We start from the raw sequence: 16,034 nt of genomic DNA on the forward strand, positions 1-16,034 counted from the left end.
TTTAGCTGCTTGTGCTGGAGCTTGTGCAGTCTAATAGGATGTTTGGGCTGGGCTTGAGCCTCACAAGCGAGTTTGGATCCAGATCAGCACTGCTGGATGTTCCTGGTTCTGGGAATGCTGTGCAGAGTTGCTGCAGCACAGAATGCCTCGTTAGTTTGGTTGTTGTGCTGCGTGGTGTGGCTGAATGGTTTCCAGACCAGAGCCAGGCCTTGATGGAACATAGCTGTAGGTGTTCTGATGGAGCATCGAAGAAAGAGTCAGGATGGAGTTTGCTTTCAGAATGGAGCTAGATCTGCTTCTGTGATACACTTAATCTGTAGTGTAGCAACCTCCAACTGGTAATTACAAGTCACCATACTGATTAAGATAATGATAATCTTAAAAATCTTATCTGCCACTTGTTTGGTTTTCCTCAGTTTTTGTCTGTTGCGGATTATCTTAATCTCCGGAAGCTGAATACGGTATGTTTAGTGGAGAATCACAGTTCTTGTGCCTCGAGTCAGTGGTTTCATGATGCATGAACATAGCGGCTTTCTCAGCCTGAAAACCTACAGGCTTGTTGAACCTACTGTGTTTGAGGGATTTTCCTTGTCACCTCATGGTGTGTTCCCTCTTCCTTGTGAGTTCTGCTACCCAGCTTTTGCCACACAAGCAGTGATCTGCTGGTACCGATTCTCCCTGCTCTGTTTGAAACATTGCTGAGCTTGAGGTCCTGCAGTTTCCAAGCTGCTGCAGTTTCTGCAGTGTTTTTCTGCAGCTTTTGTCTCCCCCTCAGCTCTTCCCTCAGCCTCAGCGGCAGTTATGGCACCTGGGGAACTGTGTATCATTCGGTTGTGCAGCACATCTGATTGAAAAATTGTTGCTTTTCAAATAATTTGTTTGAAAAACTGTCATGGATGTATATAATAGCTGTAGGAATTCCCAATTAATTGGTGACTTCGGAAGTATTTGTAACTTCTCAAAACTTTGCCCTGGAAATATCCAGATGTTGAATGAATTTTGAGTTGAATATGTCTGAGGACACTATAAATGGGTTTCCATGTGTTGTATGAATGAGTTGGAGCCCCTCTACAGTAGATTAATGAGCAATTTCCTAACTTCTGTGTACCAAAAAGTGGTTATGGCTAAACGTAAAACTAGATAAAATATACTGAAATACTTTAATTGAACTAAAAGTCAGGCAAGTACTGTGTTCCCTGTGTGCAAGCCATGCTATACAGAAGATACTCAAGGCATAAAGCAAATAATATGTCATTGGGATGTAACTCCAAGCCTGTACTCTCAGTTAGCAGAAGTAGAGACTCTTGGCAAGTCTCTGCTCTTTTGCCCTGAAATGTGCTATTAGAAAACAGATGTTTGATAAAACTTTTACTGGGTCTGCAAAGCCCTGTGATTGGGAAGGGAGCTGCCAGGAGGGAGAGGTGTGGAAACTTTGGAGCCTGAAATGGAATTGTGTCAGGACTTAACAGCTGGTATTTTGTATATGTTCTTGCACCAAGCAGTGTCTACAGACCACCCATCTCCAGACAGTGTCTTCTTACAGGAGCCTGGGGGTGGTTTTGTCCCCCTTACTATGACCAGTGGCCCTCACTGGTTGGTTTTACGTTGAGGAAGGTCTTCTTCAGCTTTTTCTTGCTTTGTCTTACCCTTAATTTATTTTCTTTATTTCATCCTAATTCGTTTAGAATTTTTAAATTTACTTGTTCGAAGGGCTGCAGATCAGCATCTCTTCAGCAGAATTCTCTGGTGGCCCCTCTCTAGCAGTGATTCTGGGGTAATTTGTGCAGATGCCATGACTGGAGGCACTCCAGTACCCAAGGGAGTAACTTCAAATCCTTTCTTTCTTCTTGCAGTTGCCTCCAGAGCCTCAGTGAAGGTGATGTTGCAAGGGCTCGGATCTCCTCCTGATGCCTTACCCAACATGATGTTTAGGACATTGCTGTGACACAGCAGGGCATAGCAGCATCTTCAGGGTATGGTGTCATTGTGGTTCACACCAATCGCTGCCCTGCCTTTTCCAGGTTGTCACCCATCAGTCCTACAGCTGAGCAAGCTAACTAGAAAACAAGCCTTGTATTTAGAAAAATAATATAATATTGTGATGGAGCTGACTGGAGACTCTTTCCTTTCTCTTAAATAGACTTTTATTTGGGGTTAAGGTTGTGTCTAGCCTAATTTCAGAGGTGATGGAGCAGTTCAGTTCTGCAGCAGATGGGTCTCTCCTGAGTTAAGATTTGACCAGAACATTATTCCCACATCGCAGGAGCTTCCTGCTGTGTCTTAAAATGTTTATTGGTTGTGTTTGAATACTGACAGTGCTGTTTCTCTGAGAGTCACCAGCTGGAACATCACATAAAGCACGTGGCAGCTTTAAACCTTGGTCGATGGTTCCCATTTCTGGGATTTTACAAGTCAGTCTCATGCTAGTGTCTTTTCTGTGACGCTATTTTTGCCTGGTTCTTTTTGAGAGAGCTTAAGAAATCCTTCCTTAAATATTACTGACTTAAGATGATCAGAGTAGAAAGATGAATGCTCAGGACAAGGTGATTATTAATATATTCAGAACAGAAAAGAATGTAGCAGCTGTTTTCAAAACCACACAGAGGTGTTTTGAGTGGAAAAACAGTGGCACTGGTTTTTTGTACTTCAGACTTCCTCATGCTGCTCTTTTGGTAAAAGCATAGTTGTTCTTATCTACCTGTTGGGGAAAATATTGTCACAGAAAACAATGCTGGATTGGACTTTGAAGTTTCACATGCAAGTCTAGTCTCATTTGCAGGCTATATCTGGTGCTTTGTTCCCTACCTTTATAATAGCTCTTGAAATTTCAGAAGCTGTTGTCTTGGTTATTCTGTGTACTTTAAATCCCCATTTCCTGTCCATCCAGAACTTTTGGGGTATAGGAAGGGGAGCTGGCCTTTCTAGAAGATGTGATTCAGAATTAACAGGGGTACTTCTATTTTTCGTTAGCTTGGCTGGTGTTCTGAAGAACTACAAAATCACATGAAATTTAATTCTTACTCTACTTTTTTTCCCCTTCTGTCCTGTAGTTAGCTCACGTGCCAAGTGTCCTACTATGCTGATGTTTCTGGATATGAGCAAAAATTAATTCTTCTGGTTTAAAAAGAAGTTACAAAATACTCATTCTTGCCTGACCTGAGGAAAATCAGAAAGTCCCCATGAGTGAATGGAATCACTTCGGGTGGCATTTTACAAGATAGCAAAAGTAGTCACAGTAATTCTATGAATTATTAGTCTGTGTGATAGCTATCCAGCGCCTAAAGAATCTAACTTTATGCTGAATAAAAGGTTATCCACCAAGTTGTCATCTTTCTCTCAAGAATGAAATTATTTTTTTTGTGGCTGCAGTTGTAAAAAACCCAAATATAAGAGGTCTTTACTGAAAATGCAGTTCTCACTGAACTACTGTCAGAGTCCAGGGTTTTGTCATGCAGCTTCTTTTTCCGGTGAGGGAAGTAAAAAGCGGGCTAGTTTTTGTCAGACTAGGCGTAAGTCAGACATGACAGCCCTTTGGGTAAGGTCTGGATACTGACAGATTTTAGAGCTAAAAGGCAGCAGAAAGTGCTGTGGGCTCTTCTTTCTCAAAGGTTACCTGGTATACATGGAGGGCAAGAGGACACAAATTCCCTGGGCTGTTATTCAGCCTGAAGATGAGTGTCAGCCCCTGGTTCTGCCTGAACTTCAGTCCTGCTCCTCACTCTTCCAGAGCCCCCTGGGAACAGGCCCATGGTCACAGGTGATGGAGCTGCCAGGCCCCAAGAGCTGTGGAAGTGAGTTGTGCTCTGCTCCTCACCTTTCCCAGCTGGCAAATAAAACTGGTTGTAACTTCATAGGGTGTCGGGTTAAATGTGTTTTGATCACCGCTGCAGGAGTTTGCGTGATGTGACACCTCTCAGCTGAAATGGAAGTGCACAATCTTATCCCTGGCCACAACTAATTACAGATCTGTTAGTACAGCAGTGACCGGGTCATTTGTCCTCCTGCATTCGTCCTGTGCTTGAGATTTTCTGTGGTCAGGACATACAACACTGGCTTTACTGGGATTTGTTTGTTATCCAGGGATTGATTCTCAGTGCCAAAGTCTGAAGAAAATATATTTATAGCAATCAAGATACCTTCATGATCTTGTCCATTTTTTCCTGGAAGCCACTCTTCAGTTTTGGTGAAGCCCTCACAGGTACCTGGTCTTTGCTTGACCTCCCAGATGCTTCCTTTTTGAGCTTAGTCAGAAGTTATCTGTCCATCCAACCTGTCCTCCCCCTGCATTTGCTCATTTTCTTGCCTCTTGGGGCAGACTGGGCTCTTGTGCTTGGGGAAGCTGTCCTTGATGATCAGATGTTCCCTCTTCAGCCCGCCCATAGCACTGTACAGATCAGATCAGCCTTCTGAACAAACTGTAAGCTGGCTGTTTGTTACTTGTCATCTTCACTTCTCCTGGGACCTTGAACTGAGTACAGCTGAGCACTGAAGGAGTTTCTCTAATAGAAGTGTAGGTGCATTTTTTTGTAGTCTCTGGTTGCTGGCTGTGTGACTTTTTGATATGTATGAGTCAAATCTTTTATTGAAACTGAAATTTAGAACTGCGTAATGTCAATAATTCCTTTTTGTGGTTAATGTGATGCAGATTTGCTGTCTGACTGAGAGAAGTTTAAAGTGTTCAGTCTTTTGTTCAGGAAATGTCCTAATCTCTTAGAATATGTCTGAAGTGGCTTTTAGGAATTAAGGGCAGTGTGTCCTACTGTTGGGAGGTCTGTTTTTAAAACTATGGAAGTCAAACAGAATTTTTTTTTTTCTGTTTAGGGCTGCAGCTCTAGAAGTTTGTGACCTGATCATTAATTTCCAGAAACACAAAAATGTATAAGGGCTGTTAGATTTCAGGTACCACACCCTCTGTGGTCTCCAGGGGAAAATCTGTCTGGTCTCACTGCAAGTTATATCCTCAGCAAGAAAGGAGGGAATCAATTCTTCTGTTTGGCTGATGTTTGTGTAAATCACTGTGCTCTGGTTTTGTCACTGAAAGGTAGCAGCAGTTCTGTGTTCTTGTGCCCTGTGAGTGATGCATGTTGGCTCTGTCTTGCAGGAGTTGCCACATGATTTCTGGGCTCAGTGGGAGTTGTTTTCCTTGAGGATGAAGTTGTTCTTTCCAAATCTTCCTTTTGTGAAAACAGTTCCTTTCCCCATTAAATTTTTCCCTGCTGTGTTTCAAAATCAAATTGAAAAAGCATTGCATAAGAGCTAGGGAAAACAAGCATGTGTCATCCGTCAAGCAGAGTGAGCTGCAGCCAGTCAGAACACTGACAGCCCTTCAAGGAGCTAAAAATCGTGGGGAACTTCCCATCAATGGAACAGGCATTGCTGAGGAGAAAAGTAGATTTCTATTTCCATGTTTGATTTCAGTTATTTTCTCACTGCGTTTATTTCTTATCTTATTTCTCACAGCACTTTTTTTTTTTTTTCCATTTTAAGCTTATGAAATTTTGATCCAACAATGATTTTTCAGTCCTGCAGGACAGCATTTGGAGACTTGTCATGACCATCCATTCCTTCAGAAACAGAGCGTACAAAATGCCTTCCTTGTAACTTCTGCAGTGTTTGATTCTGAAATTTCCTGGTTGATAAAGAAGGGAAGAAGGAACATGGAGAGAGAGCAGGGAACCATCCAGCAGCACTCATTGCGAAGATTTATTCTTCTGGTTGTCACAGTATTTTGCAGATACTTGTGTGTGTTGTACCTAGGGGTATGCGGGTGTGTGTGGAGGATGAGAAAAGCCAATAGTGGAGTATCAGTGTTTGCTGTGAGCTCTGCTGGATTCTTCAAGGCAGGGAATCAGCAGGCTGGTGTGTAGCCCAGCTTTTATTTGTTAACTTGAGTCCTTTTTCAGCTGTGCTTCTGAAGAAAGGAACTAGGAGAAAACTGCTTACAAAGGGGATGGATTTAATGAGAGAAAGCCTGAAGGATGGCGTCTCCAAGGTGGATTTTTGAGGGCGTTTTCAAGGCTTGTTTTGGCGAGCAAGGGTGTTTGAGGAGTCAGTAGTATTTGAAAGAAGGACTCGAGGCAGAGGGGTTGGCAAAACAAAAAAATTGTTGAATTCCTGGCAGTTTCTTAAGGGGCAGTTTTATTCCGTATGCCAGGAACCAACCTGATGCTGTCACTTCCTGGGATCTGTAATCAAGCTGTTTCAAAGCAAAATGGGAGATTCTTCAAAACTCAAGAGAACTCCTGGTTTTGCCAAGTCCTCAGGAGAAATCCTGTAGGAGCGGGCAGCAGGTTGGTTATGCTGCCTTGGTGTAGTCAGAACTCTGATCTGCCTGTGTTGAATAATAAGTTGGAAGTATTTAATCAGCTTGGCAGGTGAAATACTATCATGGTTGGATATAGGAATGCTGAGATACAGGGAAGAATAAAATATTGTCCATGTGCCTGCTTACACCCTAATGTGCAGGAGCACAGACTATTGCCAATCCAGGGGATGACTGAGAGTATATTTTGCCTGAAGATGAAAACTTAAGTCAAACCTTCAGAATAAAGATGCACTCAACAGCTGTGCAGTGCTTAGTGATGTCAATATATGTCTCTTCTACTTTTGTTTTTATTCAGTATCTTAAGTAAATCTAAAAAAAGAATGGGGGAATAGATCTGCCATGCTGTGCTGTGCCAAGTTCTGCTCCTCTCTGTCAGAAGCTGTTTGTCATGTGAGTGGCACGGAGTGAAAACACGGAGGAAAGGCTCTGCTCCAGTTGGGTGATGCCTTGGATTGCTTTGGCTGCATGCTCCGATCCTTTATGTGTGTAATGCAGCAGCATGGGGCACATTGTCCTGAAACACCTCACCAGAAAATAGAGGAAGACTATACTATTCTGCTGCCTAATTCATGTGGTTTTATTGCTGTTTATTGTAAGGTGGTGGTCCTTGAATAACTAAGGAGTGAAAATAACCGCATAGGTGACTCGTACAAAAAAAACTTGTACGAAACATTACGGCCATTGCTGTAAAAGACAATAAAAAATGTTTCTATAAATACATACATACATAGACAAGTCTCTGGGGCCAGATAGAATCCAGTCAAGGGCACTGAAGGAGCTGACAGAGGTGCTCACTGAGCCACTTTCCATCATTTCCCAGCCTTCCTGGCTAACCACGAAGGTCCTACTTGACTGGGTGCTTGCAGATGTAATGCCCAGCTAGAAGGAAGGTCCGAAAATGGATCTGGGGCCTGTGGCCTGAGCTCGGTGGAGTGGAAGGTTGTAGAACAGACCTTCTTCCTTCATGGCACGTACAGGACAACCAGGGGTCAGTCCTGGCCAGAATGTGTTTGGGAGAGGCAGATCCTGCCTGACCAACCTGATCTCTTTCTACAACAATGTGACTTGCATCGTGGATAGTGGAAGGGCTGTGGATGTGTCTACCTGAACCTTAGTAAACCCTCTGACACCATTTCTCCTGGAGAAACTGGCTGCTCAGGGCTTGGGCAGGTTGTACTCTTTGCAGGGTTTAAAGCTGTCTGGATGGCTGGGCTCAGGGGAAAGGAGCTACATCCCTGTGGGGCCAGGCACTGTGGAGTTCCCCAGGGCTCAGTACTGGGACCAGTCTTGCTTAATATCTTTATGAATGTTCTGGACAAGGGAGTGGAGAGCATCCTAAGCACAACAATCCTGTGGAACACTCCAGGCTCAGAGGAAAGTGGCTGGAAGGTGGCCCATCAGGAGAGGACCTGGGTCCAGCTGCTGAGTACGAGCCAGCATGGGTGCAGGTGGCCAAAAATGCCATGGACATCCTGGCCTGTGTGAAAAATGGTGTGTCAGACAGGAATAGGGAAGTGATTGTCCCCCTCCTTTGGGTTCAGTTTTGGTCCCCTCACTACAATGCAGTTATTGAAGGGCTGGAGCACGTCCAGAGGGGGGAACAGAGCTGGGAAAGGGGCTGAAGCACAAGTCTGATGAGGAGCAGTTGGAGAAGATCAGCCTGGAGAAAAGGAGACTTGGGAGGATCTTGTTCTCGACAACTCCCTGACAGGAGGATGGAGGCAGGTGGGGTCAGGCTCTGCTCCCAGAAGACAAGGGACAGGACAAGCGAAAATGGCCTTGAGCTCTGCCAGGGAGGGTTTAGATTGGATATTAGGGAAAATTTCTTCCCTGAAAAGGCTGTCCAGCCCTGGCACAGGCTGCTGCCCATGGCAGAGGTGGAGGAGTCACCATCCCTCAAGGGATTTAAAAGACAAGGCACGTGGGGACCTGGGTTAGTGGTGGGTATTGGTTGGACCTAATGATCTTGGAGGTCCTTTCCAAAATAAATGATCCTATGACTTCATTCCAACTCTGTTTAATAGATGTAATTTTACTACCCCAATCAAAGATTTGTTCCTAGGAAAATAGTGACTGTTTTAAAGTAATATAAAACCATAGTCAAGTAGGTTGGTTTTTTTTTTTCTAATCAGTATAATTACTGTGGGTTGATTTTATCACAGTATCCTGACTTTAATTATTTGCAGCTCGGGAGAACTGTTTTTTTGTATGAAACTTTATATTCAAAGCCGAGGCAGATGGGAATGAAAGCACAAGCTGAAAGTAAATAGCAGTCTATCCAGGTGTTGCTCATAGCAGGTAGATTTTAGAAATTCTGTCCAGAGGATCTAGTTTGAGAAAGTCTGACCAAGGTGGACTTTGTATTTTAGGATTTTTAAAACACGATTTAGTGCAAGAAACTGGAGATCAGTTGCCAGGGCTTTTAATGGTGAATTACTGGCATCAAGATGTTGTGCAGAGCAGAAGGCAGCTGTTGAGAGCGATTCTGCAGCCCATTCCTCTGCTCTGATGACTTCTGGTGTGAAGTTTAGATAATGTGGCTCCTTAAATTGAGCAAACAAAATAAAATGGCACACAAACCCAATTCTTAATATTTTGCATTGTTGGTGTTCCATGCAAGTTGGGATTAAATGGGATGGTTATTCAAAACAAGTCTGGATCAAATAAAGCCTGGTGTTTAATTCACATATTACAGAATAGTTTTCATCAGGTAATTAACAAAAATCATCCCATAAAGGAAAAAAGTGTGGTACTTTGCTGGTTTCCAGAAGCAGAACAATAGACTCATTTTTCTGAGTGCTTCTTTCATTGCAGCAGCTCATTTAATGTCTTCTTCCACATTTGCTTACATTTTGTACTGCTTTTGTCATTCACAAACCCAGCGTCCCACAGAAGCATTCTCACCACTTGAATCTTTGGTACCTCTGCTGTTGTGTTCACTTAGGGGTTAAAAATATTCTGTAATTATATGTGATAAGCTTACCTGAAGTGCAGTTAACTTGAGTTTTATACAAGTTAAAATCAAATAGTGAGATTTGATGTGCAAAAAACCCCCCAACCAACCGAAACCCAAAAAAATCCCCTCAAAAAACCCCAACAAAAAAATCAGCATTGTGTGTTTTCAGTTTTTAAGAATCATCTTTGTTGCTGGTGAGCTGCTGGCTCAGCGTGCTCCTCTGAGGCAGCTCAGGCTGAGCAAGTGCCAGATGCTGGGTTTGTTTTTTGGGACAGCCCCGCTCTGAGCAGTTCAGACCTTTTGTGCTGGGAGAGGAGATGTCCGGCAGCACCTGGAGGGGCTCGGGGCCCTGGGGCATGTACCCACCAAGGGCTGGGGCTGGCTGGAGGGCAGCTGGGGATTGGAGAGGGCTACTGGGGATATGTGCAGGGCAGGAGCAACTGCTCCCTGGATCCTCCTCTGGGAGCTTCAGCCTTGGAGCTGACAGCGGCTTCACTCTGCCTGTCAGCACAGGAGGAGAGGGGCAGGCAGAGGTCCCTGCCATGCCATGAGCCAGGGATTTTCTGTGCCCAGCCACAAGAAGATGTGTGCCTGCTCGCCATGAGAACCTGGTGTCTGGGTGGGTGATACAGGTGAAAAGGCTGGTGTGTATTTATCACCGTCATATCTCTGCTTCATCAAAGTGAAACATCAAGTAGATGATAAAATTATGGTTCCATAATTCAGCTGTGGCTGAGAAGGCATATCCTACTGCTCTGCTTGCACGTATTTCCTGACCCTCGAACAGGGCTGCGTGGGGCCAGAGCTGATCTTTCTGACATCAGCTTAGCAGAGCGACAGTGCTTGGGTCTCTCTGGGTTTTCTTTCTCTTCTTTTCCCTTGGCAGATCCAACATCTAGACTGAGCCTCCGGTGGCCAGGCAGGAGGGAGTGGCAGGCAGGCAGGAGCGGGGAGTGGGTGCTCAGGAGAGGCAGGAGCTCTCCCTTCTCCCCCAGCACTGGGAGCTGCTGCTGCTGGCCGTGGCTGGGGGAGGATGCCCTCACCCCTCGCTCCCAGATGTGGAGTTCAGTGCCTCCATTTCACCCAGACACACGCTGCGGCTTGGGCTCTGGAGCCACACCTCGAGCGTGAGGCGTCCTCTGCCCGTGCTGCTGTTTCTGGAAGGCACAGAGCCACCCTAGGCCAGGTTCTCACTTGGAATTCTCACTTCCCTGCGAGAAGGTGAGAAGCCACCGGAGGTCAAGTTCTGCCTGCTGTTCAGACAGGCACTTTCTGTTCATCTGCTTTGGTTCAATCATCTGCTTCCAGGTGCTGCAAGGCATCCGGCTTATTTGGAAAGAGCGTTTTCTTCACGCATGTAACATATTCCTATGGGACTCAGAGAATCTTTTTGTCTTGGAAATTATTTAAAATTAAAATCTCAAAAGCAAAATTAAGGAACTAGTCACAGCTTTTAACCAATGCATGACATGGGAAGTTACTGCTGTATGGATGAGTGGAATGTAAAATGTTTTTCTGTACTAAAGAGTTTAGTTTGGGATTCTTCTATGAAATTACAGGACAAAACAGTGTTAAATAACAGAAATGAAGGATGAGAGACAGAACATCTTGGTATGAATTTCAGGTTTTCTTCTCTAAACCATTGCATTTTGTACTCCTTTATATAACCTCTGGCAGAATTTCTCTTCAGTCCTAATTTTTCTGTTATTTCTACAAAAAGAGTAAAGATTTATATTTAAAATAAAACTGATTGAAACAGGCCGAGGAAAAACTGTAAAGGTGACAGTAGTGCTTTGTATTGTAGATTTGTTCGTTGTGAATAGGGTCATTTCTAAAGAACCCGAGGTATGGAAGAGACTTAATTGTAAATTCAGTTCAGGCAGCAGCGATTAAGGGTTAGCAGCTTTGCAAAATCCTCAAACCCTCAATGAAATTTCATCTGGGCTCATCCAATACACCCTGACAAATACGACCTGTCCTCAAACGAGGGAGAAACCTTTTGTGTTGGCGTGGTTAATATGAAATTATTCCAGGCTGCATCGCATCCCTGTGGCCGGCACGTGGGACCGGGCTGCGGCCGGGCTGCACGTGCTGCCAGCTAAAGTAGGTCTGGCAGCAGCTGGGGGGGCACAGAGACATGGTTTTCAGGACAGCACAAAGTTGGTTTTGTAAACTAGTTCAGTCAGCCACTCTTTGTGGGGATGACCCCGTGGGTTGAAGGTGCCTGAATACCCCGGGCAGGGGGGGTGAACAGAAGGTGCTAGAGGGGGTGGTGTGTAAAATAACCCTTTGCACTTCTACGGACACTTAGAGTGAGACTTCTGTGGCTGTGGTGGCAGGAATATGCTGAACCTCAGCACAGAAAATCGCTGGATTTAATCTCTCCAACTCGCTGTTTTGCAGCATTTCTTCTAATTTCTACAATCCCCTGAAGCTGGGCTGTGTGGCAGAGGAGACAGCTCAGGAACAGCTGCTCTCAAGGGGTTGGGGTTGGTTTTAATAAAGTGGGTCCAAAATGAGATAAAGAAAGAACAAAAACACGGATCATCCTGCTCATGCACATCAGGTGGGCAGATGGGAAAGTCAGGAGGACGCAGGCCTTTGTCTTTTGTCCAGCAAGTTGCAAAATTTAATCAGGTTGTGAAAATATTCTGCAAAATTTCTTTTTTGTGATTTTAAGCCCCTGGAGGGCAGCAGCTTTTTGATGCCTAAGATCTCTCTGTTAAATCCTTTTCCAAAAAAAAAAAAAAGAAATTATTTTATAAAATTTCATCAGACTTCTCTTTTTTGAAAGGTGCAGTTGAAATAATGAACTTGCTTTGTGAATTTGGTGGGGAACAGCACTGCGTGTAAATGCGCTTAGGTGTACAGTCTTGTCCTGATTTTTTTTTGATTGTTATATAAATGTTCTAAATTAAAACAGGTTAGATTGAATCATGCTGTTTACTGACCTAGTAGACCAGATCTGATAATTTAAAATGTCTTTAAAATTACGGTGCACATGTCTGATTAGTTAGTGAGCTTCTGCAGTCAGTGTGGTCCGAGTAAATGATGTAGAAATGTACCATGTGCATGAAAAACCTGTATCTTCAAAGCTTAAAGCTAAATCCCTTGTTTATGAAATCTCTCCATATATGAAATTTGTATTTTATTTGGGAGATGGCCACATGAGTTTTGTGGGAGGAGTATATAACAATTAATATGCTCTGATAGTCTACATGATAAGCCCCCCAAAAAGTACATAAAGCTATGAACGCCTTTTTTTAACAGGACTTGAAGACTGCTGAGGAACACACGATTTGAATCATTTAGGCATTAAAATAATAATACCCATGGAAGAGGCACAAGACTTACCCGAACAACCAGTAAGTACATTTGAAAAAGGCTGAAAATATAAAACAAATTAGTGATCTCACAATTTCAGTATACAGTTATTTCAACTGATACTAGAAAAGAAGACTTATACTTAGTATATTTATCCAGAGGATGAAAAGCATTTTGTTGTACATAAAATGTGCTGTACATTCCATTTACTATAATTGTAAGAAAGTAATAAGTAAGAAAGGAATAGTTATGTGTACTTGAACTCTATGGTCTTTCTATGCAAAATGATTATTTGTTGTGCTCAGAAAACCAGAGTTATTTTGAGCCTATTGTAGAGAAAATAAAATTCACTATTTTAGGGACAGAATCAGCATGCTGGTTATTAGAGAGTGTAAAGTCTTGAATTCTTCTTATGACTGAGATCTTGAAAAGATCCTGTGATTCGTTGTTTCCACGAGTGGAAGGCATTTTTTATTGACTGATGTGACAATCTGTTGGGGTAGGGAAGCAAATCTGAAGGCTGAAGTTGCTGCATGTATGTGAAGTGTTTGCAATACTGCATTATCAATAACTGATATTAGCACAAAAGTGCTGGGTAGAGAATTATCAATACAGTATGAGATGAATTAAATTATGTATCTAAAACAATAGCACAGGAATTAAGCAGAAATGTTTGTATTAATGTTCTGTTCCCAAAATAAACCTGGTACAAACTCAACAAGAAATTGCCAAGTTACAATGGGAGTGATGCTTGTAATTTTGGAGACCTTGTCAAATGCACACAGAAATAGAGTAATGTGCTTGAGGGCACTTTGGGTGTGTTGTAATAGAAAATATTTTGATGCCTTTTTAATGTGAGAATTTAATGTTACTCAGTTAAACTCCTTAGAAAATATATTGTAATGTCATTTGTGCAATTTTATGACTTAGGAACAAAGTCAAATGAAATGGAATTGTAAACTTAAAATTATTCAGAACCTGGCTTGCCACAACCTGCAGATAATGGGCCTGAGTAATATCCACAAAATGTGGAACTAAGCAGCAAAACCATATAGTTTGTACTCCAGCTGTTTGAGGAGTTTAAAAATGAATTGCCTGTGTTAAAAAAGGAAAACTCTCTAAATACATCCTTATATAATGAAAACTGTCTGTATATTCTTCAGGGCATGAGAGACAGGGTACAGCTAATTTTCAGTGGTGTGTACTTTAAGCAGATTCTGCTGTAATATTCAGCTAAAGATCTTCTTGGTAATTTCTTGTAAGTACCTGATGCCAGTCAGTCATTCTGTGACAGTGTATGAGACTGGATGGATCATGAGGGAGTGAGGTAGTATTTTGGGTGTAATGGCACGTTCTTGCAGGAGGAACTCGCCCTGGCATTCTATTGAGGGTTTCACAGTAATGTTTGTAGCCTGCAGAAACTGAATTTGTGTTCAAGCCAGTGCTGTCTGTGGTGTGATACCCTGTACAGGACCAGGATCCAGCTGGCACCTACAGAATGAGGAAAAAGCACTGTATTGGTTTTAGTCAGGAGTCAAAACTCCTAATTTACTACAGAAAAAGCATTCATGTTCCTATCTTTATGCAATATTAAAATATAGGGGGGAAAGAGCAAAGTAGTCCTGAATCGGTGCAGAATAAGATTTTCTTAAAATTTACAACTGTTTTATTCAATCTCCACAAGGTTGTCCTTGCCAGCCATTTTTTTTGTGGCTGAATATCTCAGCGCCTGTTACTAACATAATTAACATGACAATTCTGCTATACAAGATCCAGTGTTAGCCCTTGTTTTCTAATTAGGAAATCTCTTGTTTTGAGATGAAGAGCCCGTGGTTATGCTGGTGAGTTCTGGAGTACAGGACAAGGCTGTGAATTTAGCCACCACTGTGAACCCTCCAGCTTGTGTTAATTGTAGCTCTGAACATTTCTGTCTTTGCAGGTGAAAAAAGCCAAGATGCAGGAATCCAGAGAACAGAGCCTGAGGTATGGGATTTTAAGTTTGATTTTAGTGTGGAACAGTTCTTTATGGTCTTTTACAATGATAAAGTTTTCATTTTAGAAAGTTGCCTCTTGATTTATTTTTTACAGAGTTTTGGAAGATGAAGTTGCATTTGTATTGGGTATAATTTTGATTAAGTTCCCAATAAAGAAGAATTAACTGGCTCTATGGTATAAAGCTTTTATAAAAGTGGCTACAAAGAGTCTTAATGGCGTCATCACACCCATCTTTCACAAAATGAGACTGACATAACATGCATTTAGTTTGGTGGGACTCAGGATATTTTAATATCTGTGCTACTATTCTTTAGTGAAACTGCGTGGTTAACTGCTTTGAGAAATTAAACTCTTGAGGTGGTAGCCTCTCCTGTTTAAAGCTGTTAATTGATAGTATTTTTAGCTTCAGTAGATGCTTTCTGATGGGTATGGTATTTAGGAATTCAGTATTATTATTACTACTTAAAATGAGAATAGCTGTATGAGGATTTATTCTGTTTCGCTGGGTAGCAGCAAATACAGTGAAGAAAGATTTCTTTTTAGGGTCTCTGCTTTAGGAGCAAGGAGGTAACGCCATTTCTGCAGGAGTGGACGTGGAGTATTCTAAAAATTGGAATTTTGATCTAATCACACAAACTCCCTTTCTGGCCCATCTGAGGTCAGAGGAGTCAGATCCTTGGATCCTTTTTTCCCTCTCTTGGATAGAGAGGGCAGCATGGGCGGGTCGGGGTGCTCTTCTCCCTTCCTTCTCCCTTCCTTCTCCCTTCCTTCTCCCTTCCTTCTCCCTTCCTTCTCCCTTCCTTCTCCCTTCCTTCTCCCTTCCTTCTCCCTTCCTTCTCCTTCCTTCTCCCTTCCTTCTCCCTTCCTTCTCCCTTCCTTCTCCCTTCCTTCTCCCTTCCTTCTCCCTTCCTTCTCCCTTCCTTCTCCCTTCCTTCTCCCTTCCTTCTCCCTTCCTTCTCCCTTCCTTCTCCCTTCCTTCTCCCTTCCTTCTCCCTTCCCTCTCCCTTCCTTCTCCCTTCCTTCTCCCTTCCTTCTCCCTTCCTTCTCCCTTCCTTCTCCCTTCCTTCTCCCTTCCTTCTCCCTTCCTTCTCCCTTCCTTCTCCCTACCTTCTCCCTTCCTTCTCCCTTCCTTCTCCCTTCCTTCTCCCTTCCTTCTCCCTTCCTTCTCCCTTCCTTCTCCCTTCCTTCTCCCTTCCTTCTCCCTTCCTTCTCCCTTCCTTCTCCCTTCCTTCTCCCTTCCTTCTCCCTTCCTTCTCCCTTCCTTCTCCCTTCCTTCTCCCTTCCTCCTTCTCCCTTCCTTCTCCCTTCCTTCTCCCTTCCTTCTCCCTTCCTTCTCCCTTCCTTCTCCCTTCCTTCTCCCTTCCTTCTCCCTTCCTTCTCCCTTCCTTCTCCCACCCAGCTTCAGCATAACCAGGGCTTCCCTACGGGCACAGG

General features: G+C 43.2%; 1 protein-coding gene across 6 annotated transcripts in view; it reads left to right on the forward strand.

The window, feature by feature from the left end:
- EYA3 (EYA transcriptional coactivator and phosphatase 3) overlaps positions 1–16,034 on the forward strand; it is a 44,481-nt gene that overhangs the window by 579 nt on the left and 27,868 nt on the right. For 4 of the 6 annotated variants that reach the window (XM_040086381.2, XM_040086383.2, XM_040086384.2 and 1 more), the window contains exons 2-3: positions 12,552–12,646; positions 14,545–14,588. In XM_040086381.2, the coding sequence (XP_039942315.1) occupies positions 12,614–12,646; positions 14,545–14,588 (77 nt within the window). In that variant the 5' untranslated portion in view covers positions 12,552–12,613. Of the gene's footprint in view, positions 1–1,853; positions 1,974–12,551; positions 12,647–14,544; positions 14,589–16,034 lie in introns of those variants that run through there. The other 2 variants (XM_040086382.2, XM_058423545.1) reach the window with 2 other exon arrangements.

Source organism: Hirundo rustica, chromosome 25, assembly GCF_015227805.2.
Source record: "Hirundo rustica isolate bHirRus1 chromosome 25, bHirRus1.pri.v3, whole genome shotgun sequence".
In the NCBI taxonomy this organism is placed as follows: Eukaryota; Metazoa; Chordata; class Aves; order Passeriformes; family Hirundinidae; genus Hirundo; species Hirundo rustica.